The sequence below is a fragment of the Myotis yumanensis genome, unplaced genomic scaffold (assembly GCF_028538775.1).
Source record: "Myotis yumanensis isolate MYYU_CA2020_CCGP unplaced genomic scaffold, mMyoYum1.0.hap1 SCAF_9, whole genome shotgun sequence".
Lineage (NCBI taxonomy): Eukaryota > Metazoa > Chordata > Mammalia > Chiroptera > Vespertilionidae > Myotis > Myotis yumanensis.
In genome coordinates, this window is record NW_027223760.1 from 56687913 (window position 1) to 56714380 (window position 26468).

Here is a 26468-nt window from a genome sequence, read left to right on the forward strand (position 1 = left end):
ATGGAGAAATAGATAAAACAAGATTAGCAAGATATTATCTCTCTCTATATATATATGAATATATATATATGTTTGAATTTTTTATTAAAAGAAATCAAAGAAAGGAGAGAAAAGAATATGTCTTTGGAAGTGGTGACAATAAAGGAAGGCACACAGGAAGAAAAGAGTGAGCAACAGTTCATTAGCTTTAAAATATGTGATACTTAAAAAATTAAGTCAGTATGTAGGAATATGTTAAAAATTATGTTGAAGTCATATTGGGGGTTCCATTTAATAATACATTAAGGATTTAATAATCTATTTTACAATCAATGTAAATCTTGTAAGAAATTTTACACTGAACAATAGCATAATTAGCCTTGTTTTGAGAAAAAATTGTTATCTTTAAATAATTTTGCAGTTAACCAATATGAAGTCATTTGAGCATAACTTTTAAAAAGAGCAAAATTTTAGTTGTTAACCTTAAAAATATACAACACTCTTATAAAGGGAAGAGGTGTTTTTAAACTATTTCCCGCCTCCAGAGATGCTGAGATATTCTGTAATCCCTACCCCCCATCCTTCAGCATTAAGTTGAGAGTCTCCATTTCATAGGGAGGTGGGAGGGGGAAGAAAATATCAGACAGAGGGCAGAGAAGCAAGAGGTCCCAGGGCATCAAAGGATAAGAAACAGAATAAACATGGGAGCCACTACCCAAAACCTTGCCATCCCCCCCCCCCCCCCACACACACACACACACACACAAGATATGGAAACACAGCATCAAGGGAATTGTGCCCAGACAGATTTCTGGCAAAGTCTGCCTTCAGCTGGAACAGATAGAACAAGGAGATGGTCTGTTGGATCCGAAGCAAGAGGATCAAGGAGAGGAAACAATGAAACTCTCAGTTGGGGTTTATAAACTTTGATTCAGTGAGCGTTCAGCCACTCTGTTAGTCTCCTTAGGCAAGTAGAAGCTTTCCCTAAACAGAGCTCAAGTGACTCATTTCTTGGGAACCCTAAACAAAGCTTCACTGGGTAAGTCACTGTGAAGAGTCCTGGAGAGATTTGGCAGTAGCTGCTGGCTTCGCAGGGGGTCTGGTGAAGGCAACAGAGAAATGAGGTCACACAGTTTAGGAAAAGCCTCCTGACAGAGGTAAGAATTCAAGATCAGAGAACAGACACAAATGGTAAGAAAGGGTGGTGTTGATGAGATGGAATAAATGAGCAGGGACAAGGGCCAGAACTGCCCAGTGCTGATCTGGTGTAGAAGTGGCCATGGCTGTGGCAGTCAGGGGATCTGAAGAAAGCAAGGAAAAAATGAGCAAAAAGAGAATGTGGGGGTAAAAATCGGATGCTATTTTCTTTATCTGTAACTCAAGATACTGCTGATGGGTTGGGGGAATAGTTATATAGAATTTTTTAATTTATGAAAACCACACTTACTAGTTGTATGTACCATAGCAACAGTGTGCATGTATAATCACAGCTTTCTATTCAGACAACTCCGTTTTTTATGTGAATGGGGGGAAAAAAATCACATAGCTCTTTTAAAAAATTTTTGTACAGAGCTATTTGCATATCAACTTGCTTCTTTATATAGACTGCTCTAAAAGTTGCATCTGAGCACGGTTTTAACTCTTGATGGAACAGACTGTTGCTGGGTAAGTGTCAGTCTCAGTGGCTGAAAGAAGGCATGGGTAGCAGCGCCCAGGTTGGTAAAGAAGGCGTCCAGGGTGGGGTGGGCCCAGCACATTGCCAGAGCATTCCAAGGGGGTTGGAGTGGGAGGACAACTGGGTGCAGTGTCAGATTTGTGGAAGGTGTGGGGCATGTCCTGGTGGAAGAAGAGCAGCCCAGGGGGCGGTGAAGGAGCATTAGCAGGGGCAAGATGGCACCCACATGGGAGTACAGACAGACAGGTGTGGACTGGCAGCCTCCTAGCTGAGTGAGAAAGCATCCACCTGACAGGGCAACCTGGTGTAGCCCTTCAGAGTGGATCTTGATTATCTGCCAATCATAGAAATACCACTCCCTCGCCAGGAAATGGGCATGTGACTTTGTTTGGGCCTAGGATACATGAAGAGAAGTACTCAGGGAAAGGTCTCCAGAATGGCTTCCTCTCTAGTAGGAAGGTGACAATGGAAAACAGGCCCTCTTCTTCCTCTCAACAGTGACGTGTCAGAACGTGAAACCTGGAACTGCTGCCACTGCCTTGTGACGAGGGAAGGCAGCCTGAAAAGAAAGCCAACTTAGAGGAGCGTGGGATTCAAAGGCAGCAGAGAGCTGGAGCTCTGGCCCTGACCACACAGGGCCTCGAACTGCTCTCTTTTTGGATGTATTAATGGAGGCAAGACATTTCCTTACTGTTCAAACAAGTAGATCTTAGTGTCCTGATATTATAATGAAAGACACCCTAATTGATAAAAACAATTTTACTCCAAAGTTAGCACCTATCATTGCCAATCAGTCAGTCTGCTAGTGGTTCTGTGCCTGATGAATCAGAGGGACTTATATTCTGGGTTATTGGAAGCAACAACTGGCATCATTTATAGATAAACAATATATGACGCAGGGCTTAGAAGCTGCCCTGAGAAGAAACAGACTTTGTGATTTCCCAGTGGGTCTCTCTCATGCAAAACTCCAGTTAATAGCCTCAGGGTCATTCCACCAGTTAACTTAAGTTTCTTCAATGTTCTTAATTAATATAAAATATGAACTTGTTATGTTACCATAGCTATACAGTTTAGGTGTGATCCATATCTAAGTAACAAAATGAAGTTAATAAAAAATAGTTTATGCAAATCAGAATAGTATATGGGGGGAAAATGAGGTGAGAGGAAAAATAGCTGTAAGGTAAAAAGTTAGGCTATGGAAGCCATAATTTCTTAGTAAAGAAACTGTCAAGTTTACCATTCTAAGGCTGTTCTTGGTAAATTTTCTTGTCAAGGCACTTCCGAAAGGCAATTCCTGAATTTTTAGAGAAACCGGAACCAAAAAAATACCAAGAGAACATCTCAAAGAACAGAATCATTTTGATAGTAGAAATCATTTTCAGCATGGGCCACACCAAGATAAACAACTATGGGATTGTACATGTAATACCTTGAGTCATTAATTTGTAAAGGGCAATGATCAGAAATAGGGATTTTCTTCACCAAAAGACATCCTAGTTACTAAAGCTATGATACAAAACATATCAAAAGTCAACAAAAGAAAATTGAAAAGGAATGTATGTAATTACACCAAAGACAGGATGCATGACATTTTTCATCACCTAATATTACAATAGGTGGATGGATTAACTAACTATACAAACCGACTTAGAAAATATTGAAAAGATTATTTAAAGTAATGTCATATAAAGAGCTTAGTTGACTTCCTTTTGTCAAATGATACTCACACTTTAGTGAAAGTATTTTAAAAGTTTATGAGCAAAAGTAGGAATGCAGTAAAAATAGTTTTAGACCACCTACATTTATCACACATTAAGTTACACAACACATTCCTTTTAGTAAATGCTCTTTTTTAAATTATTGATTTCAGAGAGGAAGGGGAGGGATAGAGAGATAGAAACATCAACAATGAGAGAGAATCATCAATTGGCTGCCTCCTGCATGCCCTGCACTGGGGATCCAGCCTGCAACAGGGGCATGTGCCCTTGACCGGAATTGAACCTGGGACCCTTCAGCCTGCAGGCCGATACTCTATCCACCAAGCCAAACCAGCTAGGGCAGTAAATGTGCTTTTTAAACATTCATTCCAGTTACAGATAGAAAATGCAAACAGGGTTATGGTGTTTAAATTAACTTTTAAATTAATTTTTCAAGTTCTTGGCAGCTGTCCAATAACTTTAATGTACATATTTAGAGAGGAAAAGAGATAGAAAACAATTCTACCAGAAATAATTTCAAATGTTTCTATTAGTTCTTAGTTTGGGAGTTGCGGGTCAGGCAGGGAGGTCAATAGACACAAGCCCTAGATAAGTGTTACAGTAAAAACTAGAGCCATTGTGGGCAAGATGTATACCAAAGAAATGATATGTGCACTTAAAAATGCCATGGTATTATGAGGTACACCCTCAAGGAAATATTCCCACATTCACTGACTTGGTCAGACTTGATTTAAAGTAGAGGGATCTAATGCAGATCAGCTTATAACAAAAGGGAAGTACGTTGACTTGCATAGTCAAACTGCAGTGAAGGCAAGGGGAGGGGGTAGCTAGAACCAAGACTCAAACACCATTAGAACTGGTCTCTTGCTTTGTATGTTAGTTTTATCTTCTACTGTTAGATCCACTGTCTATATAGATAGAAACATGGCTGATGACAGCTTCTAAGCTCACACACTAATAGCTTATTGATAAGATAATGAAAAGGTTCTAGGGAAAGATTCTGATTGGCCTGGCTTGTGTGATTGACCAATAATGTGGCTAGGGTTGTGAGGTCTACTTAGGTTTAGATACCCACCTTTAGACCAAAAACTATGGCCAGGAAGGTGGGTCATGCAGACCCTATTCTCAATCACTGGCTCTTTAACCAAAGCTCTCATTGTATGGATAAGGTAGAAAAGAATACAGAAATAATAATACCTGTAGGATAAATTATAATTAGCATTAACTAGAGAAGGGATAAAAACAATCTGTAGAAAATCATCAGGTTATAAAGACAACCTACAAAATGGGAGAAAATATTTGCAAACCATGTATCTGACAACCAGCTGGTATTCAGAATATATAAAGAGCTCTTACAACTCAACAACCAAAAGATAAACAAAATAATTTTTAAATGGGCAAAGGTCTTAAATAGGTATTTCCCCAAAGAACATATACAAATAGCCAACAAACACATGAAAAAGATACTCAATCATTAGCCATTAAGTAAATGAAAACTGAAATCATAACGTGTGGGCAAGGAGTAGGGAATTTCAAACCCTCATACATTACGAGCAGAAGTAAAATGGTGTGACCACTGTAGTAAACAGTTTAGAGGCTCTTCAAAGAGTTAAACATAGAATAACCATATGACCCAGTAATTCAACCCTTAGGCACATACCTAAAAGTATTGTTCAAACCAAGATTTGTAAATAAATGAATGTAGCAGCACTATTCTCAATAGCCAAAAGGTAAAAACAACCCAAGTGTTCATCAATGGATGATTGGATAAACAAAATGTTCATACAATGGAATATTATTCAGCCTTAAAAGGGACAAATTACTGATACATGCTAAAACTTATATGAATCTCAAAAATATTCTAAGTGAAAGAACCTAGACATAAAATGTCACATATTGTATGGTTCCATTTATATAAAATACTCATAACAGGTAAATCCATAGACATACGAAGCAGATTAGTAATTGCCAGGGTTGTGGGAAGGGAGGAATGAGGAACAGTTGCTTAATGGGTAAGGGGACTTCTTTTGGGGTGATAAAAGTGTTTTGGAACTACATAGAGGTAATGGTTGCACAACATCGACAATGCACTAACTGCCACTGAATTGTGCAATCAAAAGCGGTTCATTTCTATGTTATGTGAATTTCACCTCAATAAAAAAAAATGTTTTTAAATCATCAGCATATAATCTTTAAGCCCCTCTCATTTTCTAGACAGAAACACTGTAGGTCTTCAAAAAGAATTTCAGTGCTTTTAAATATAAATACTACTTTACAGGTAATATTCTACTTTCGTAATACTTGATTTTCCTCATAGGGGTGATTCTTAGGAAGGTGATGTCTTCCTTATCCCACTACAGAATATGCCTTTTGTATCTGGAATTTTTTTTTTCAAATTGTAAGACAAAGCTTATTTAGAAAGTTACAGAGGTGGTAGAAATGAGCCAGCTGGGCTGTGGAGGCTCGGGAAACAAGTTACAGAAGCTAAAGAAGGGCTCTTGGAGCTTAGGAGAGGGAAAGGCCTTGCAGGGAAGAAGAGGGGAAGAGAAAGGCACTCCCCCAAGAGGGAGAGCCTCACGTTTTTTCCTTGTTCATGATATTGGACTATCACTAGTTTTCTATACCTGATCTATACTCTCTCATCCTGAAAGGAATATGTAAGTCACATAATTATATACTTACTAAATAAGCAGGCTATTATTTTAAATTCAAATAAAAACAAGCCAATATCATTGGCTTCACTGAATAATACTAAGGTGACTGTTAGTGGTGGAAACTCTAATCCAGTGGTTCTCAACCTTGGCTGCACATTAGAATCACCTTTGGAATCTTTTTAAAATCCTAATTTCTGGGCCTCATCCTCTGGAAATTCTGTTTCTTTGTTATGGGGTGAGGCCACAACATTAGTAACAAAGAAACGGAATTTCCGGAGGATGAGGCCCAGAAATCGGCATTTTAAAAAGATTACCAGGTGATTCTAATGTGCAGCCAAGGTTGAGAACCACTGCTCTAATCAAACTAGTGGAAGCAAAAAGGGGAATCTGAATGAAATCTGTAGGAAAGGCAGACCTCAGTGGTGACTGGAGCCTCCCTCTGTCTTTAGCTCCTAATTCTGTGACTCTGTGTGCTGGCTTTACTCTCAGCCCAGCTCCTGTACAAGGCTGGGAACATGCCTGGCAGCACTCAGGTTATATCACAGTTTGTTCTAATCACCCCTCTTCACCTCTTTGGTTAGGGAGGGATTCCCACCATAGGCTTGTGGGGATGACCAAATGCACAGCACCTGACTCTGGGGAGATGAGATTGGTAGCAGTGTATCCGTCACGTCACCTGTAGTCACAGCCCAGGCAAGGAGTTCGCTGTGCACCTACCATGCAGGACCACACAGGAGTTGCATTCTCAAGCAAAGTGAACAACCAGCGGCTTTGGAGGGAACAGCCAGCATCTGTGGGAGGCAGGCTTTGTGGTAATAAGAGGGTGGGGTGCCGTGTTTCCCACACAAGGATGTGATTGGGTTGCTTAAATAATTCTGTTCTCTGGCAGGGAACTTAAACCTGCTACTCAGGGATAAGCATCAATTACATCTGGTCTGTTTGATAAGGAGGGGTGCTCGTCTGGGGGACTCTGTGGGAGCAGTAGGAAGGGAGCTTGCAGTTAGGTTGTGTGAGGCCCTCCCCGTTTCAGATATTAAGGCAGCACATAGCAAGAATTTAAGGTCTCAAACCACAAAGCTTCACAAGGAATAGACTCCTCCTTTCCCCTTAGTTGAGATTTGAAACATCCAGGGGGGCTTATTCCCCTTACTCTGGCATGGATCGTATGCCTACCTTTAATGCCAGGAGTTTAGAGAGTGATTATCAGTGTCACTGAGCCATAGTATTGAGAATAAAGTAGTGTCCCCAAAGAATCACATCTGTTTTCATAAGATGGCTGTGATCAAAGGGCACCATAATTTCTACCCACAATGTGTCCCTTTCCTTTGCTTTTCTCCTCCTTTCTCTCTTACCTGTTTCTCTACATTTCTCTTCTCTTCTCTCTTCTCTTCAACCTCTGTCTCCTCTCCTCTTCTCTCCACCCTTCTTATCTTTTTCTTCCCCTGTCTCTTTCTCCTACTTTTCTTTTATTCTCTCTCACTCTCCCTTATCCTCCACCCGTTTTTAAACAGTTCATGCCTGCAAACGCCACCCACAGCCATCACTTATTCGAGCAGTAGGGATCTAGTGGTCATCAGCTTGATTTCTGCTTCTTACCTGCATTATTACCCAGATAATCAGGTAAAGGGTAAAAAATTGGGCAGAGCCCAAATTAGCCATTAGTCTATCTTTTCTCCCCAAGTTTATGGAAAATTTCCAAGATTATTAGAAAGTGTACTCTAATTGTGAAAACAAAGTTTCTTTCTTTGTTATAATCTAAAATAGATTTATAAAACAAAAATTGTTTTTTAAAACTTTAGAGTTATTAAACTTGCAATGCAAAACCTCTCAATGCCTTTGTACTTTTCCTGAGAATGATTTCTTCTGAATTACTTTTCAACATGTAGTACCTCTAATTGAAATGATTACTGAACCTTTCTCTCCTATTCACTTCTTGTGAAAAGGTGGTAATGAAAACAACATTAATAAAAACCTACTAGCTGAATAAAGGCCATAAAGAGCATACAGTTAACATGGTCAATAAGATAGTTTGGAATTATGTGCTCAGGTATATTGAAACAGTTCAAGTTCTAAGAAAATAATAGTAATATCCTTAACGAACCATTTGAATGACAGCCAATATCAAGCAGAACCAAATACAATTAAAATAGGCTTAAAGCAATGGGTACCTGTGCTATTTGCTTCCTAGCTCTCTTTCCTTACAGGATGTCTTGTTCATATCCCCCAGACCCTGGCCAGTGTGTGGTTTGTAGTAGGGATTCAGTGAATTTCAGTGCCCACCTGACTGAATGAATGAATAAATGAAGGAGCAGTCATCTAAAATAGCTTCCTCATGCATGGAGAAGAGCACTTTAAATGGCCTGATGGCCCAAGACGGCCACACATTGAACCCAGGCTTCCTGGAGCATGTTTGGGAGTCTCTCCCTCCCTGCCACTGTACTGTGCAGATAACAGGAAAAAGGACTCTGTCCCCAAGAATCCTGGATGCCCCCTCCAACGGTGATTGTCTGTAAAACTAATCGAGGCCCAAAAGAAAAATTACTTCCAAGCTTAGTCATCATTCTAAAGTTTACCTAAAAAATCACAAGAATGGGAGAAGAAAATCTCAGCAGTTTCAGATCCTTGAGTTAGAGAGAGTCTCAGAGGAACCCATATAATGATAGAGGTGAGGCCAAACCACAAGATAACACCTCAAATTTCACAAAATAATAGTGCTTCATACTGTCCCATTTTAAAAAAATATATAGCACATTTGAAAAGTTTTCATAAGCAGATGAGAAAAATATAAATTGACTTGGTAATAGTATTCATTCTGGCAAGTGATTTTTTTAAATCAATTCTCAACTTAGATTAAGTTGTAGCTTAGTAAAAATCTCTATTAAATTATCCTCTAACTAAAATATTATCTATTATGATAAAAGAGTTTAATTTATTTTTACATTTAAACTTGTGGTTGCATGTAGATAACATTCCAAGAATAAATTTGTCTTTCCAGATTTAAATATTAATCTGAAAATTTCCAGGATGGGAATTCTGTCAAATTTTTACTATGTATGATGAAAAGGACAGGGATTCTTTTGAGAAGAATGGAATTTGACCACAGAGGACCACCGTTTTGGTTTTCTGTATATTTTTAATTTAAATATATATGTGTGTGTGTACACACACACATACACACACACACACACATCTCATATCTATTATATAATACATAATAATATACATATATGTATAATCAGATATCTATTGCTGCATGGCAAATTACCTCAAAATCTAGCAGCTTAAGACAAAAAACTTTATTTTATCCATTTCTGGAATCTGGGTTTGGCTCAGCTGAGTGCCTCTGGCTCAGAGTCTCCCAGAGGCTGCAATCCAGGCCAGGCCTACTGTCTTCTCAAGGCTCTACTTGGGAGGATCTGCTTCCAGACTGACTCACCTGGCTATTGTCAAGCTCCAGGTCCTCTCTGGCTATTGGCCAGACACATCAACACCTTGGATATGGGCCTCCCACAACATGGTAACTGGTTTAGCTCAGAGTGGACCAGAGAACAAGAGAAAAGGTGTCCAAGACAGAAGCCACAGTCTTTTCTGTAACCTACTCTCAGTAGGGATATCCCATCCTTTCTGCCATATTCTACTCATTAGAAATGAGTTCACATGCAAGGGGAGGGGATTAGTTACACAAGTATGAGAAAACCAGGAGGTAGGGATCACTGGGTTCTTGTAGAGTTAGCCTATTGTGTGTGTACCTGTGTGTATATGCATGTGAATATACACACACATACATGCACACACACACATACACACACACACACACACACACCTAAATAAACCCACACATTTGTAGAGAAATAATTTATGCTTCAAATACCTGGTTGTTATATCCAGGGTCCCAGGTTCGATTCCGGTCAAGGGCATGTACCTTGGTTGCAGGCACATCCCCAATAGGGAGTGTGCAGGAGGCAGCTGATCGATGGTTCTCTCTCATCGATGTGTCTAACTCTCTATCCCTCTCCCTTCCTCTCTGTGAAAAGTCAATAAAAAAAATTATATATATATAGTAACCTTTAAAAAAAAAAAAGACTTTCTATAGAATCTTGCAAAGCTGTCTTTCTTTGCTCTCCTCTCCCTGGCTAATGCCTGTTGCCCTTCACACTATTAAAATAAACTTCATTTCTCTATCTCCAAAGTACCCTTTCATGGATCTCTCAGGTTCAGGACCAAGACGCTATCACCCAATGCTCTAAGTCTTGCCATTTTTTGAGTTACTGGCATGGTGGTGCATTCGGAGGTAATAGGGGAAGCATTAGTCTCTCCACATCCCCATGACACACGTCATTATCAGGGTTCTGAAGGAATACTGTCCACATGTAGTATTTCTTAAACTCTCTCAGGAAAGCAGCCATTTCCACTTCCTCCTTACGTACCTTGTTTTCTCTCAAAATGCACACACCATCCTCCAAACTCCTACCTGTATTGGAACAGGAAGTGCTTCGGGTTTGGAAACATTCCTTTACTGTCTGGAATAGCTAGAAATCTCAAGACAGAACCCCAGCTTAACCAAATAATGTAATTTTGAATTCCAAACCTGTGTGTCCTTTACTGTGATTTTACATTTCCTCCCAAGTACTGTGAGCCCCCATGTCTAAGCTCTATCTATCACCCCAAACAGCCACCCTTTGACTACCCCTTGGGCCGAGGGGAGCACATGCCCAGAAGTGCACCCCTAGTTATAGGGTGTGAAAAAGGTGAGGAGGGCAAGAACTCCAGGTGAGTCCATCTGCTTGGTTCATGGGATGGTGGTAGTGGTGGGGGGTGAGTCCAGAGGACAACCTTAACAGGACTCTCTAAATCATAGAGCTCAGGAAAGAAGGTCCATTACCTGAAATTAGAGATGGTACTGGGTGGACAAGTCATATAAATCATAAAAATTATTTTTATTGTAAGATTTCATTGCATGATGTCATTGAAATTACTAACCTTTCTCTCACTTTGCTTAGTTTAGACTTGACGAGTTATTGGTAGAAGTTTATCCTAAGCTGTCAGTAAGCCTGCCTGACCTTATCTTTATGATAAGGGAGAGACATTATCTTTATTATGCTGCACAATAAAAACAAAACACAAAAAGCATCTGCCCTTCCAAGACACTGTCTCTACCTTCCAAGCATGTTCCCTACACAAATATCCTAAAATATAGTCCTGAAAAAGGCAGTCACTGCCTCTTCTCCTAAAATGTGCAGTAACATGAAAGACTCATAGAGAATTCCATGAATTCCCAACATTCTATTGTCATTTTCATTTTGTGTAAACAGACAAAAAACAATAGCTGTAATTAAAATGCTACTTTATTTAAACTTAGAACAATGAAAATTGTGGTGCTGTGGTCATCAAATAACATAAAAAGATATACCTTTCTTTGCATGTAAGAAGATTTTATTGTGGCTGAGATATTGCTCATTCTGTGCTCCTTCTACATGGTAGAAAATGGCTGATAATTATTATTTTATCTAATAAATATTTTTTACTCACTTAGAAAAATAACATCCAGAGTGATGACTGGAATTGTTAACAAAATTAGAGAGTTTTAAAAATTATGTAGTTTTAATGATAGCTATCATATGCACATTTTTTTACTCACACATTTTTCACTGGGAAATTATTCTTAAAAGCAATTGCATGTCAACATCTCAGCAAGAATCTTCTACTCTGTGAACAATACATACCACCTTTCTAGGAAAGTACAATTAAATAATAGATTTTTTTTAGCTAAACTTCCAACTTCTCAATTTTACTACTGAAGAAACTGAGGACCAGAGACATTAAGTGACTCAAAGGTGGCCAACAACTAGTTAATGTCATAGCTGAGACTAAACCCCACATGCCCTGACTTGGAGCACAAGCTCTTTCTTCTTTTCCAAATCCACATCCATGATATGCTAGAGCTTTCAAACTGGGGTATGCATACCCCTGCAGGCAGTGGCGGCGTGCCAGAGCGGCAAAGCCACAGGATAAACACAGGGTGTCTTGCTTCAGTGTAAATATTGCTCAAAGATTGGAGGGGAGTTAGGGGGGAACCACTTTATTTTTATATTAAAACAAGATTGATTGTAAAGGAGAATGTACCTTTTACGTGAATTTTTTAAATTTCAGGCTGGATTCCTCAGGCCATAATCCCACCCCATGGAGGTAAACGTTCTCTCTGCTCACTCTGCCTGGGATGCTTCTTTTGTGAAAATTGTGTACCATCACTGTGAGGATATCTAGGCAGGATCTTTCATCCAAAAAGTATCTTTCCTAACCTCCGTTTTTCACATCCCATAATTAAATTTGCATTATTTTAGTCCTCATGATCAGTTAAATTGTAATTCTGGGGGGAGATGGGACACATTAAGACCTTATAAGAAATGAGTTATTTTCTTAAAAACAGAGCTGGATTTGTTTATTTACTTGTTTGTTGTTTTCTCTTCTTAATCAGTGTAAATTTTAAAGATTTAAACAAAAAGTCAAGGCTAAACATTTTAATGTGATTTTAGTAGAAATCAGCTGGTTAGTAGTTTACTTCTGTAAAAGGCTCTCAAAGTATTTTTGCATATGATTCTAAAACTCACATTTGAGTATGAATGAAATTGATCAAGTATTATACATGTCCATGTTTCCATGTGGCTTATTTATGAATGATATCTGAAATGCTGTAACACATATTAACAGCAAAAATGGGAGACAAAAGACCAGTAAACTATCTTAGACATTTTTCTTAGTGGACCATTCCTCTCATTCGATTTTTATTTATGAGATAAAACCATTTAAATAGTAGTTCTCAGATTGTTACTCCCTCCACAGTGACTTGGAGGACTTTTACCCTCCCAGCCCCACCAGGCTGAAATATTTTGTGAAGTACTAAAATAGCATGTGCTTGATTTCTCCAGTGACATATTTTTGATGCTCTATTCTCACACCAGAATTTTTATATGCAAGTAGCCTGATTCATTTAAAAAAAACTGTATTTAATTCTTAGGTTTCAAGTTCAAATTGGGAACCAAGAAACCAACTGGTTCCATTGAATAAACATTTATGGAATGCAGTGTGTCAGTTCCTGACACAGGATAGCGATGGCACAGACACAATCCCGCCTCCTAAGTTTCCCAAGCGAGAGGGGAACCAAATTCATATAAATAAGATCGTAAGACAGTTTGAGCTAGAGGTACCAATAGAACTTGGGGAGACATCAAGTCTAGCTAAATAGTGGCTTATCGAACCCATTTTCTGCCAGAGGAAGGACTCCTCAGCTACTGAACCAATATGTGCTTACTGTTGGTCAATAAAGTCAGCAAAGTGTTCTTTTTTCCCTGGGCACCCGGAGCCTAGGGGTGCCTGGATACTGCCACCCCTATCTCCCTCCCAGGACTCTAGGGTGAGGCAGTGGCCTTACAAAAATGTAAGGCGGCGCACACAAAAATCACGAAAATAAATCTTAATGCAATGTTTTTGCAAAACATCCATGATGAAAGAACTTCAAAATTTTAAGTAAAGACAGGATCAACAGAACTGATTTTTTCCCCTTTTGTCTCAAGTTCCAATAGGGTTTCACCACCCCTACCCTCCACACATGACCAGTGGTCACCAGGCACATCTAATGTTAAGAACCTAAATTTTCTGATATTCTGCTCTCAAATCAATAAAATTGGTAGTATTGGGGGGCTGCCGTTGGGGTCCTCTGACCCACTCTGGCATAGCTGATCACTCGCTCTGCGGCACCCACAGAAAGCGCCGCGCGCAGGGAAAACTACCACGTGGTGGGGGCTGCAAGGACCCCACGTGCAAACGTCACAGAAGTCAGGATTTGGCTTCATATCTTCCCTGGTTTGGATTGGCTTTTAGTCGGCGAGATTGTGGTAACTGTTGGTAACAGTGGGAACAATGAGCTGCGGGCCAGACTGGATCAGTCATAGGTGCTGCCGGCCGCTCTGGCTTCCTGATGACCTGGGATCCGAAGCATCCGCCCCGCTCCTCCCGACTCTCCACGAGCCTAGCGAGGGCTCCAGGACGTGCCCTGGAGGTCAGCCACAGGGTAAGGGGCACCCCCTTCCCCAGACCAAGAGCCCCTGGGGTCCTTGCCCGAAGGGCCCAGCCAGCCTGAGGCTGCCCCAGGGGTCTGTGGCGGAGGGGGTGGAGCATTGGGACCCCACACTTCCACTAAGGACTGGAGGCTGCCCCTGATACACACTAACAGACGTACACTGACCTCTTCCTACTCACCACCTGCTGCATATATAATTATGGCAGTTTAGAAAGTAGGTAACAGAGCCGTACATGTGGGCCTTGACGCTCCAAAATTATATATATATCCCCTAAAATGTTGTCCCCCTAAAGTGCAAACTGAGGAGGGAAGGTTCTCTGAGGAATCATACAAACAGAGTTGAAAGCAGTTAAGATAATGGCTTAAAGAATAAACTCCAGTGAGGAAAAATGTCAAAAATAGGCAACATGGGAGCTAGCAAAGGGTCCTAGAGTTCTGGAACTTGTCTGCAAGGGCTAGGGACTCCCAGGAGTACAAAGCCTAGAGTTCTGTAATGAGCTGAAGGCTAAGTCCTAACTATCCGGTGGTGCATGTGTGGTGCATGACGCTATAGGAATGTATCTATTATTGCAGTACGTAAACCGTCAAAGAGAGGGTAGTTCCTTCTATAGACTGAAATACACGTAGATTAAAAAGCCACGATTTTCAAACTTTTTTCTGTTTTCTCTAGATCCTAAGGTGTCAGGCAGTGGAGGAAGCTGCTACCATCCTCCCTGTTCTAGAACAGCCCACACCCCAATTCTGTGTTGGATTGTTTTTTTCCCCGGTCTGTTAATCAGTTAATTTGAAATCTGACTTTTCCCCCTCATCAGGTTACTGACATTGCTTCACAAATTCTATACCTTTTCTGGGTAATATCTTCTTCCACCCTATGCAACTGCAGGTTCAAATTCTACCTTCTTGAAATTCACTCTCTCAGCTCTTATTGTCTTTTTGTTTCTCCTAACTCTACAACTGTCCCTCTTCTGTCCCCTTACCAAACTTGCCTCCCTCCTCCTCTTTCTAAAGGCACAAGAATCTTACCTGGGCCCCACTCTCTCCTCTGGGCTGACCTGACTCGCCAGGCTGTACCTACTCTGAAATCTCTGGTGAGATCCCTCGTCCACTTGCAGCTCTCTGCTGATACCTTAGCCTGTTTGTTCCACCAGCGCCTCAGTCCCAGCATTTCCGGGCTGAATTTGTCCTCTCTGACCAATAGTCACCTTTATCATCATCATGTTGCCACATTGCCATCATCACCTGGGACTCCCCTGGCCTTCTTCTCCACCTCCAGCTACTTGCCAGTTCCCCTCCGCTCTCTCTGCACATCCCATGCCAGAGCTGTTCACTGCTCATTCCCGCTTGCCACTATCCCAGGGCAGGCTCATCCGCTCTTGCTTTGATTTTCCAGAGGCAGCCTGGCTTCCTGTCTGCACTTCTCTGCACCCGAGGCCATCATGCATGTCACGGCAAGTCATCTTCCTGGGGCCTAGCTTTTTTTCCCACATCTTTTCTCCAGTTTAAAAATTCTGTCTCCTATTTCCCTATAACCGCAGAATTGAGTCCAGTGATTTTAAAATAATTTGATAATGGATATTGTTAAAAGCATTGATGTAGTTGTGTTGGTAAAAATCAGAATCTTATTGGTCTTACACTGATTTAACCATGTAGTTAGTATATATATTTCATATACATGTGCATATATATATATGTATATGTATATGTATATGTATATCATAAAATAAAATTAATTTTAAATGGTAAATTACATAAACTATGTGATTTTAAGTTAGAGTTCTTACACCTGTAAAGTTTTGCTTGCACGCTAAGTATACTCTTTGAGCTTAAATTTCAAAGTTAGCACAAATAATATGACCCCAAATCATCTTTCTTAATTTATTTCTCACAGTTGCCTTCCATGTGCCTTTCATTGTAGCCAAAGGCTGCACAGCCCCATGCTCTTCAAATTTTCTTCCTCATATCTTCTCTTTTGTGTAATTACTTCTCTCTGACTAAAACATCCACCCATCAATATTCTAGTTCTAATTTCTCCTCGCCCTTTCAAGCCCACCCCAAATGAAATCTCAGCATTCCCAGAGCATATTTGGTGAATTGTCAGAGCCCACCCCAAATGAAATGTGCCTTTCATTGTAGCCAAAGGCTGCACAGCCCCATGCTCTTCAAATTTTCTTCCTCATATCTTCTCTTTTGTGTAATTACTTCTCTCTGACTAAAATATCCACCCATCAATATTCTAGTTCTAATTTCTCCTCGCCCTTTCAAGCCCACCCCAAATGAAATCTCAGCATTCCCAGAGCATATTTGGTGAATTGTCAAGCCCACCCCAAATGAAATCTCTGAATTCACCAGAGCATATTTGGTGAATTGTCAGAGCCCTTAACAACCTTCCTTTGTAGTGTTTGATGGATAAATGGGCAGATAAGGTGTAGTTCATACATGCAATGGAATATTATTCAGCCTTAAAAAGGAAGGAAATCCTGACACACACTACAACATAGATGATTCTTTTTTTAAAATATATTTTATTGATTTTTTACAGAAAGGAAGGGAGAGGGATAGAGAGTTAGAAACATCGATGAGAGAGAAACATCGATCAGCTGCCTCTTGCACACCCCCTACTGGGGATGTGCCCGCAACCAAGGTACATGCCCTTGACTGGAATCAAACCTGGGACTCTTGAGTCCGCAGGCTGAAGCTCTATCCATTGAGCCAAACCGGTTAGGGCAACATAGATGATTCTTGAAGACATTATGCTAAGTGAAATAAGCCAGTCACAAAAGGAGAAAAACTTGTGATTCCACTTACATGGGGTACTCAGCATAGTCCAATTCATAGGAATGGAAAGTAGAAGGGTGATTGCCAGGGGATGGGGAGGGAGGAAATGCGGAGTTAGTGTTTACTGGGTGCAGAGTTTCATTTGAGAAGATGAAAACCTTCTGGAAATGGATGGTGGAGATGGTTGCACAGCAATGTGAATGTGCTGAACTGTAGGGTTAAAATAGTAAGTTCTATATTATGTATGTTTTACCACACACACACAAAAAAACTTTCTCAGGGGAAGAATGCTTGTTGTGCTTCTTTAGATGAAAGGAATATACTGCTAATGAAGTTGTGTGTTGATTGGGAATTGGAGCTGTTCCACCGGAGTCACTGAAACTTGAAACCTCTTGGCCCATCTTTGTGTTCTTTGGCACTTTGGCATTAATACATGATTCCAGATTCATAGGAAATTTTTGGTTGGAAAGAAACATATCATGATCAAAATCTGTGTAAATAAATAATTGATTACGCTATGGTTTCTGAATTATGCTGATAGTTTCAATTTCCCTTTTCATCTCTTAATTTTCAAAACTTAATTTAAATCTTTAATCATTCTATGGCTAAACTTTTCAAAATGTGTATTAATCTCTGATTACTAAATTAATATGTGCTTATTATAAAATATTCAATCATTATTAAAAGTATATTGTTTAGAAAGTGAAAGCTCCCCATGATCTCAGGTGATAACTGTTGTTTACAATTTGGAGTGTGTATTTTATGTGCATATAAATGTCATTAGTAATGAAAATATTGTTACTCTTTCGTATATCCTGCCAATGGCATTATTACTTTAAAATACATTTCTGATATTATTATATGATCAGATATCCATCTCTTTATATTTTTAAGCTACTGTGCAGTATTCTATTGTGAAGCTACATCTTAATTTAAATCATATACCAATTAATGGGACATATATCATAACTCTGATAATGTATGCGGAGGTGAGCAATGATATTCAATTTTGTGTGTGTGTGTTTGTGTACCACTGTGTTTCTGAGTGCTAGACATGGAATGACGGGATCAAGTTAAAAGCACATTTATAATTTTAATAGGTAGCTGCTAAATTTTAATTCTACCTTGGCTGGCCTTTAACATCCCAAATACTTTGGCAAAGTTGCAATTGACCATATATAAGCTGAAGGTTTAGATATTTCAGTTAAAGTACTCCGATGAAGATATGTAAGCCTTATGTATTGGGTTTTTCCAGATTCAGCTTGCTTTTTAGAGTAACAAAATACCTTGATGGAAATGCCAATACCTGATCCAATGAATTCTCTAAGCCTCAAGATTCAGCTTGCATAAAAGGGTAACTAAGAAAGTTTAGGACAATAAATTAGCAGCCGTTCCCCATCCCTAGGATATCTACCTTCATCACTTCTTTAGATATGTGCTCATCCCATTAAATCTAACTCCTCTTAAAGTCCTCTACTAAATAACAAAACCATTGTCAAAACTTCATAAATCACTTACTGACATTACAACCTCACCACCCACAACAAATCCCAGCTGAAATTTGGTGATTGTTTTGACTCTGATAATTACAATGTTTGTCAGAGTCCAGAAGTGCAATGACTATACTTTCCACTTTTGTTGTGTCTTGTTAGGTTTATTCCTTCATGGAAAATTACAGACAGGCTTTAATTTTTCCATATAATCTTAGGCCATGTGGCCTATAAATGTTATTTTATAATTTAGCAAAAGACCACAAGAGAAAAGCAAAGTACCTAACTAGTTGTTGTTGGATTTGTATTTTCAAAACAAAGCTTATGGGAATAAAAATTGCTTCTTCTTCACCAAAAATTCCCACGGTGCAAGATGTTAGTAATTCATGAAAATTAAAGACATGATTTCTTTGCAAAGAAAGGGCAATGACATTTATTCACTCGTTCGTTCATTTGTGTGACATTTATTGAGAATTTACAGGGTGCCAAGCACCTGTGTGATAATGTACATTATAGCCTACTCCCTTCACCTCCAACCTTGATATTGACTTCTGTAAATATGGAAAACCTACCAAATATAAATTCTTTGTGTTTGAAGGAACATTTAAGAATATTTAAAGACTAAATCACTCTACCTCACAGAGAATGAAAACTTGTTTTTGGAGTATATGTACACATATTTTTTTCTCTTTGATTAAAAATTATTTAACACATCTGTGCCCAGGATTAAGGATAATGAAATTCAACCACAAAAAATGATTAAATAATATATAATTGTAGTGTTGGAATTTATCAGTTTAGAGTGGTTGCCTCCATATTCACCTTTCCTTTGATCTCCTTGTAGACCTTATTGTTACTGACTTCAACTGTCTCCGTATTTTTGCTCAGTGGAATGTGCCTTGACAGAGTAATTATATGTTACCAGGCAGTTGAAGATCAACTAAAGATATGTGGCCACAAGAGGGATGTTGATGTCTTTGAGCTGTTCCTTTCTCAAAAGTAAGTGTACTTTAGGTAAGAAACAGAAGAGCATTGATTATAATGTTTCACAGATTCAAATGTTCTTTTCCAGTCCTACCTCACCCCCATTCACTCCCGTCCAAAGACTAGATGGGAAAGTACCACACTCTAATTACTTTACCACTTATTGGTGTCACAATCTCTATTGGAGAGGCAGAACATTGGAATGGATGAGAACAAAGATTATGGAACCAAGCTAAGTTTTTAAGTTCTGCCTCTTCCATCTGGGTGATCTTTGTCAAGTTTAGCAAATAAAACTATGGAATTTACAATTATATATGAACTAGAGGCCCAGTGCACGAATTCTTGCTTGGGTGGGGTCCTGAGGTGGGGTGGGAGTGGCGGGGGGCGGGGGGAAGGGAGCCCAAGACACAATCAGCCCTCTGGGCAAGTGTGGGACACCCTTGCCTGCCGGGATCCATTTCACTGACATTTGTTGACATTCCTGCTGGTTGTCAGGAGCCACTTGGCGGCGCTTTTATATTGTTTCTTCCTTGTGGAGCATCTAGGGAGGGGAAGCGGCCGCAGTGCCCAAGGCCGACTTCCAGGAGGTCATGCCAGTGGTGCTGGTCCATCAGTGCCTGGCCCATTCTCTGGAGATTGGACCTGCAGGACTACTGAGGGAGTGAGTGGCTGCCACCGGGCTGGTGGGCCGCAAGGATGGGTTGATCAGCTGAGTGGTGCTCCAGCTGTGGGAGTGCACTGACCACCAGGGGGCAGCTCCTGCATTGAGCGCCTGCCCCCTGGTGGTCAGTGCATGTCATAGTGACTAGTCGACCAGACGTATGATCATTCGGTCACTTAGGCTTTTATATATATACTAGAGGCCCGTTGCATGAAGATTCGCGCAATAGGTCTTCCTTCCCCTGGCTGCTGGCACTGGTTTCCTCCGGCACCCGGGACACAGGCCTTTGCTCTGGCTGCAGCAGCAAAGCTTGGCTTCTCTGCTCAGGTCACAGCAGTGAGGCTAGGCTTCTCTGCTCTGGCCGCAGAGAGGTTTGGCTTCTCCGCTCCGGCTGCAGCGAAGACAAGCCTCTTCAGTCTTCAGTCATCTTCAGTCTTCTTCGGTCTTCGCTCCGCGCCTGCATATGCAAATTAACCGCCATCTTTGTTGGGTTAATTTGCATACTCATCCTGATTGGCTGGTGGGCATAGTGGAGTGACATCAATCTGCATGTTTCTCTTTTATTAGTATAGACAGATTTTAGAGAAACAAATGAATATATATGTTTAGGTTAAGTATGTCCCACACTGCATTTGCTGTTACTCTGAAATTCACAAATTGGGTGTCCTATATTTTATCTGGGAATCCGATCACCAGTATACATATAACAATACTACCTGCTTCACAGGATTGTTGTGAGGATTAGGTGAATGAGTAGGTGGGGATGGCCTGGTACACAGTAAGCATTCAATGAGCATTAGTACAGTTAATATGATTACTACTACTAGAGAAGAATGACTCATTATACCCATATACTATAAAAATAACCCCTACCTAACAATCCCTATACTAATTTATTGGTAAGTGGGAAAACCTCTCCTTTTTATAATAACCTTCTTTGATTCCACTCCTACTCCCCAAGGTGGCACATGGCAAAAGTCACTGTGCTCTGCAGAGGAGTCTCCATGCCTGAGATAGAAGCCAGGAGGAGGGGGAAGGAGAAGTGATGGGTTGGATTGGACTCTGACAGTACAGTGTATACTAGTCAAGTGACACCTGTGCAGTCAGTTTGCATTTTAGTAACGATGACCCTATTCTTCCCTTCAAGCTGTTTAATCTCTGTGACTTTTATGCATTTTTTAAAAATAAGCTTAATATATTTCTACTCATATGTAATTTATGGAACTCAGTTACTCTTTAAAGACAATGTTCTATTTGCTCTGGCCAGGTGGCTCAGTTGGTTGAAGCATTGTCCAGTGCATCAAAAAGGTTGTGGGTTAAATTCCTGGTCAGGGCACAGAGAGGAGGCAACCAATCGATGTTTCTCTCTCCCCCTCTCCCTCTCTTTCTCTCCCTTCCTCTCTCTCTAAAAACATATCCTTGGATGAAGATTTTTTTTAATGTTCTACTTTATCAATGAAGTTAGTCACTTTACCTCTGGTAATTGAAGGAAATCGTTTATTAATAAACATGTTTCTTTTGTTATATATAAATATTTTTTTAATTTATCAGTGCAGAGAAAACATATTTATCTTTGCTGTGGCCCTGAATCTCTTGGAAGCAAGGGAATAAATAACTGGCCGATTTAAGATTTTTAAATATATATATGTTTTATTATGGAACAGGTATGGTAGATAATTCTGACACACTTAGGGTCATGCTTTGAACCTTCCTATATAGATTAGCTACTTTTACAACAACAATCAATATTTTATGTGATCAAATGATAGCACCTCGGCCTTTCATGATTTTAACAACTGTACACTATTGACCTAACGGGTAAGTAGATAACAAAAAAAAGATTTAATGCATTAGGAAAAAATTAGAAATATTTATCTTCTGACAGTGGGTAATTAGTGGTCTTCTCAATTAAAAGACAACACATTTTTTATCCTAAGTTTGCTACTTAATCCATCTGGGTACAAAAAAACAAAACAAACCAAAAAAAGTTGCACAGTCCAGATGCCAGTAAACTGGGTTATTTGCCTGTCTCTGTTGAGCTTGGAAAATGGAAAGCATCTTACCAATGACTCCTGGAGAAATCACTGAGAACACATACTGTGGCAGGTGTTCTTTAGAGAATACCAGCTACTGAATGTAAAAAGAAGAGCATGACAGGTCAGCATTTTATAATACCAAATCTACTGATTCAGGCAAAGTCACCCAGAGAAGCTAAACCCATTGAATAAATAGTTATTAAGTAATGAGATATACACATAGTCTCTGAGTTTTGCCCCACATATTACTTTTCAATGACAAAATTTGTACTTTTTATAGTGGAGAGACCTGGCAGATACAGGCTTAACCCAGTGACTGACCTTTTAGCTTCACCAACAGTGGGACAAGCAGCAGCATTTGTCTCCCGATGTGCTGCAGTAATTACCACCTTTGTTACTGAAAAATGGTCTACCTTAGGTTTAATCATGAGGACGTAACCAGGCAAATCAATAATGTGAGACATTCTAGCATACAGCTGTCCCGGACTCTTCAAAAGTCAATGTTAAGGGGAAAAAAGGAAAGTGGCTGCTCTAAATTTAAGACTAAGGGATTATACCAACTGAAAAAGCCATGCATTAGTGTTGATAGGATTATCAATTTAAACAAACTATAAAATATAGGAGGCAACAGGGACAATTTGAATATGAATAGTATATTAGATGATATGCATGAATTCAATTTCATTTTCCTAGGTGTGATAATGGTATTGTGGTTATACAGCAGAATGTCCCTATTTAAGGATGTGCATGAAGAATTTAGGAGTGAGAGCCCTGCAATAATAAGTCTGCAATTTATTTTCAAATGATTCCCCCAGGAAATGATCAACCAATAAGTAGATATATTATATCGGTAAGAGAGGGTGAGTGGCAAAAACATTAAAAATGTTAAGTTCTATATAAGCATTCATTATACAATTCCTTCACCTTTTCTTAGATTTGAAAGTTTGCAATAAAAAAATTTGATGAGAGGGGCTTCTCTTGTTTAGAAATGTTTGCATGATTTAAGAAATATATTTGCTTAAAAAATTAGGACAATAATTAGTCCCTCAGTGTCACTTGGTTAAAGAAATATAAATGTGAAAGTATGTTGCCACATGAGTTAATATAGGTAATATTAGTTAACATTAATATTTTTAAATTGCTTAGAAAAGTGCCTGGCACACAGAGTGTGCTCTATACATGTGTGATAAATAGAGACATATTTGTGTGCATACTGAGCCTGGGCCCACAATTTCTGCCCTGAGAAGTAGAAGAGATCTGAATACCCCAGCCCATAGCAGCCACTCACAGGCTTTGCCTCTTTGCTGACAGCTCCCCATCCACAGCCATGCATGTCCCTTAGCTGAGTGAGCTGCACCAACAACAAAGCCCAGTTCAAGAAGGATGGGCAATATTTTGACCTCATCCTATATAATAAAGAGCTAATATGCTAATTGGACCGAACAACTGGACGACCTTCCGTACATTTTTCCAACCTTCCAGACAAAGCCAGGGCTGTGAGGGCCAGCCGAGGCAGCCAGGGCTACGAAGGCCAAGCCCCTGGCACGCATTTCGTGCATTGGGCCTCTAGTAGTCAATAAACAACAAAGGGAGAATAAACCACTTTACTCTGTCTCTGTCTCTTGGTGCACTGCAATCTCCATATCTTAAACCCAGTTTGGCCAAGATCTGGACAAACCCAAAGTAACAAGCCTGCAGACACTGTTGAAGCAGGAGCTAATGGCATTTCTCACATTTACCTGTGCGTTCAATGTCTGCTGCCCTTTTATCCCTCTCCCCTCTCCCCAGTAAAATTGTTTTTTTAAATTGAGATTCCAATAAATTAAATCATAATGAGGTATCAATTTCTACTAATGTGATAAAATGCTCCCCTTTAAGTATTTGTTTTAACTGGCTAACAAAATCTTAATCCAAATGAATGAAGTATTAAAAATGGATGTTTGGAGAATAACATGTGCCAACAATTTTGAAAGGACAAAGAAAGAAGTTTATTCAGTTACTCCAAAGTCATACTATAAATATCCTGCCTTACCTACAACTGAACTAATCATTGCTAATATTTACTTTCTTTTTCAGGGAGCTGACAGATGTTATTGATCTTTCTAGGTTTAGAAAACTAAAATACTTATGGCTGCATCATAACAAGGTAACATATTTTATCTCTAAATGTCTCTATAATTAAGTTTTAATAGAGCCAATCTTTAAAAGTATTATTTTCTATACCTAATTTAAACTTAGGTGAGAAAGTTTATATGCATATATGTATATATATCAAATAGCACAGTTTTCGAGATGTTATTATACCACAACTGCTTGTGTCTCCATGTCCTGTCAAAGCTGCTCAGGGGAGGCTATTCCTTCCAGTCCCATGGCTTTTCTCACCTCTCCTGTGTCATTAGAAACCTTACAGTTCATTTGAATTATAGTCACAGTTCAGAAATAAGAATGTTTAGGAGAATATATTAATCAACTTTTGATCTTCATTCATAAATGAGATATCCCCTCACCTTTTCTCCCATATCCAGCTAAGCCTGATGGCAGAGTGCCACCTGCCTTCTTTATCAGCTTAAGGAGGTGTGGTGGGTTTTCATTCCTTCTCACCTTCACCCCAATCTTCTCCATAATTGGTATGGAATCTCTAGGAATGGGGAGATGTGGAGGTAGAGGAAAGGCAAGGGAGAAAGTTATTTGGTTTGCACCCTCTGGTACTAAAAAAAAATTGAGTTTTTTCTCTTAATGGGTTATTCAGAGGCTCCCCTACTAGGTTACTCCAACTGTGATTCCTCTCTGCTGGCCGCTTCTGACCGCCCCTCACCACTAATCCCAGTGGTACTTACAACTGAATGTCTCCTGGCCTTGACAACGCACCCTCTTGGGCAGGATCTCTTTTATCCTGCCCCAGATCAATATTCCTACAACCTTCTCCCATGCAGTTCCTGGGGCTCACACACTTTTGTCCTGCTACCAGGGGCTAAGAGGTGGGTTACCCCCCAGTTGCTACCCAGGCTGATCTAGCCTCCTTAGTAAGTGCCACGCACTAAGTTAACATGTCTCCAACTGCAGGGACACCCTTCAAGGTCACTGAGTGTGTCCCCTATATCTTCTCTTAGAGGCTAGCATTTAGGAGGCCACCACCTCCCCCAGAGTGGGAGCCTGGGGGGCTTTAAGCCATCTCCAAGTCAAAGAGCAGGACTGAACCAAAATGCAGACCCAGTCATTACAGTTAGCTGGTCAGTAAGTTGGTTATCCTCAACTTTCAAAAATTTGAGTTTCCAGCAGCTTTCATTTTACTCATTGTAAATCCATTATACCATCTTAGCATTTTGAATTTAGACTTTCAAATGCCAGCTGAATAAAAAAAGGTTTCTTGAGTTTTCAGCACTAGTGTGCTTATCAAGCAGTAGTCCAGACTCACAGCATTGAATCTTGAAGCAGCCATGTTCATGAAAGTATTTCAATATCACATTGCATTTTCAGTCTTTTTTTAAACCAAGTAAATGGAAAATGAAAGAGCTCCTAGTATTAAGTGTAAGCACAAGTCTCATAAGCTTGAAATAATTTCTAGAAGAACAAACACAAATAGCTCTGAGACCCAGCCAGCTAACGACTGAAATGGAAAGTACTTGCACTACTTAAGGGCACACAAGTTCAAAACGCTTTATAGCACTCTGCCAAAAACCATCCTGGGTCACAGTGGGCGACCTCTGATGAGAAAAAGATGGAAATACAAGACATGGCAGAAGTGACTAATCTTTGTTTCTCATGTGTGCTCCTTGTGGTGTTCAGTTTTAAAGGGAGGAACATGTACAGCTGTTGGCAATAGGTCTAAAGAGAGAGGTGATTAGGAACTTTGTAATATTTTTTGGAGTTCTGGTAGTGGACACCATCCAACTTCCAGCCAGTCATTGAATGTTCATACAGTTGACTGGCAGATACGTTATGTACATACAAAGGGATTATGTATACTGTCAACTGTTTTACTCTCTTTTGTTTTTGAAGGGGGATTTGTAGGGAAGGGATGTAACAACAGGCAGTATTCATTTCTTGTACTTGATTCTTTATGTTCAACAAACTAGCTATGTTATTTCCAAAATCACCATCACTTAACTTTGTTTTTAGACTTATGCACCAAGAGGTCACAAGTTCAACTCCCAGTCAGGGGACATGCCGAGGTTGCGGGCTCGATCCCCAGCAGGGGACATGCAGGAGGCAACTGATTGATGTTTCTTTCTCATTTTTCTCTCTTATCGATGTTTCTATCTCTCCCTCTCTCTTCCTCTCTCTCTCTAAAATCAATTAAAAAATATTTTAAAAAATACTTTTTTAGCCCACATAACACTGAAAGGAGAGCATACCCAAAATAAGTTTTAAGTGGTTGTGGATAAATGAATAAGTTGTGAGTTTTCTTATTGATCAATA

The 26468-nt window shown here is 39.7% G+C and overlaps 1 protein-coding gene across 3 annotated transcripts in view; it reads left to right on the forward strand.

Moving 5' to 3' along the window:
* The window catches only part of LRRC72 (leucine rich repeat containing 72), a 114878-nt gene that overhangs the window by 69373 nt on the left and 19037 nt on the right, over nt 1–26468 (forward strand). For all 3 annotated transcript variants that reach the window (XM_070424387.1, XM_070424389.1, XM_070424388.1), the window contains exons 3-4: nt 19294–19367; nt 24126–24195. In XM_070424387.1, the coding sequence (XP_070280488.1) occupies nt 19294–19367; nt 24126–24195 (144 nt within the window). The remainder of the gene's footprint in view (nt 1–19293; nt 19368–24125; nt 24196–26468) is intronic.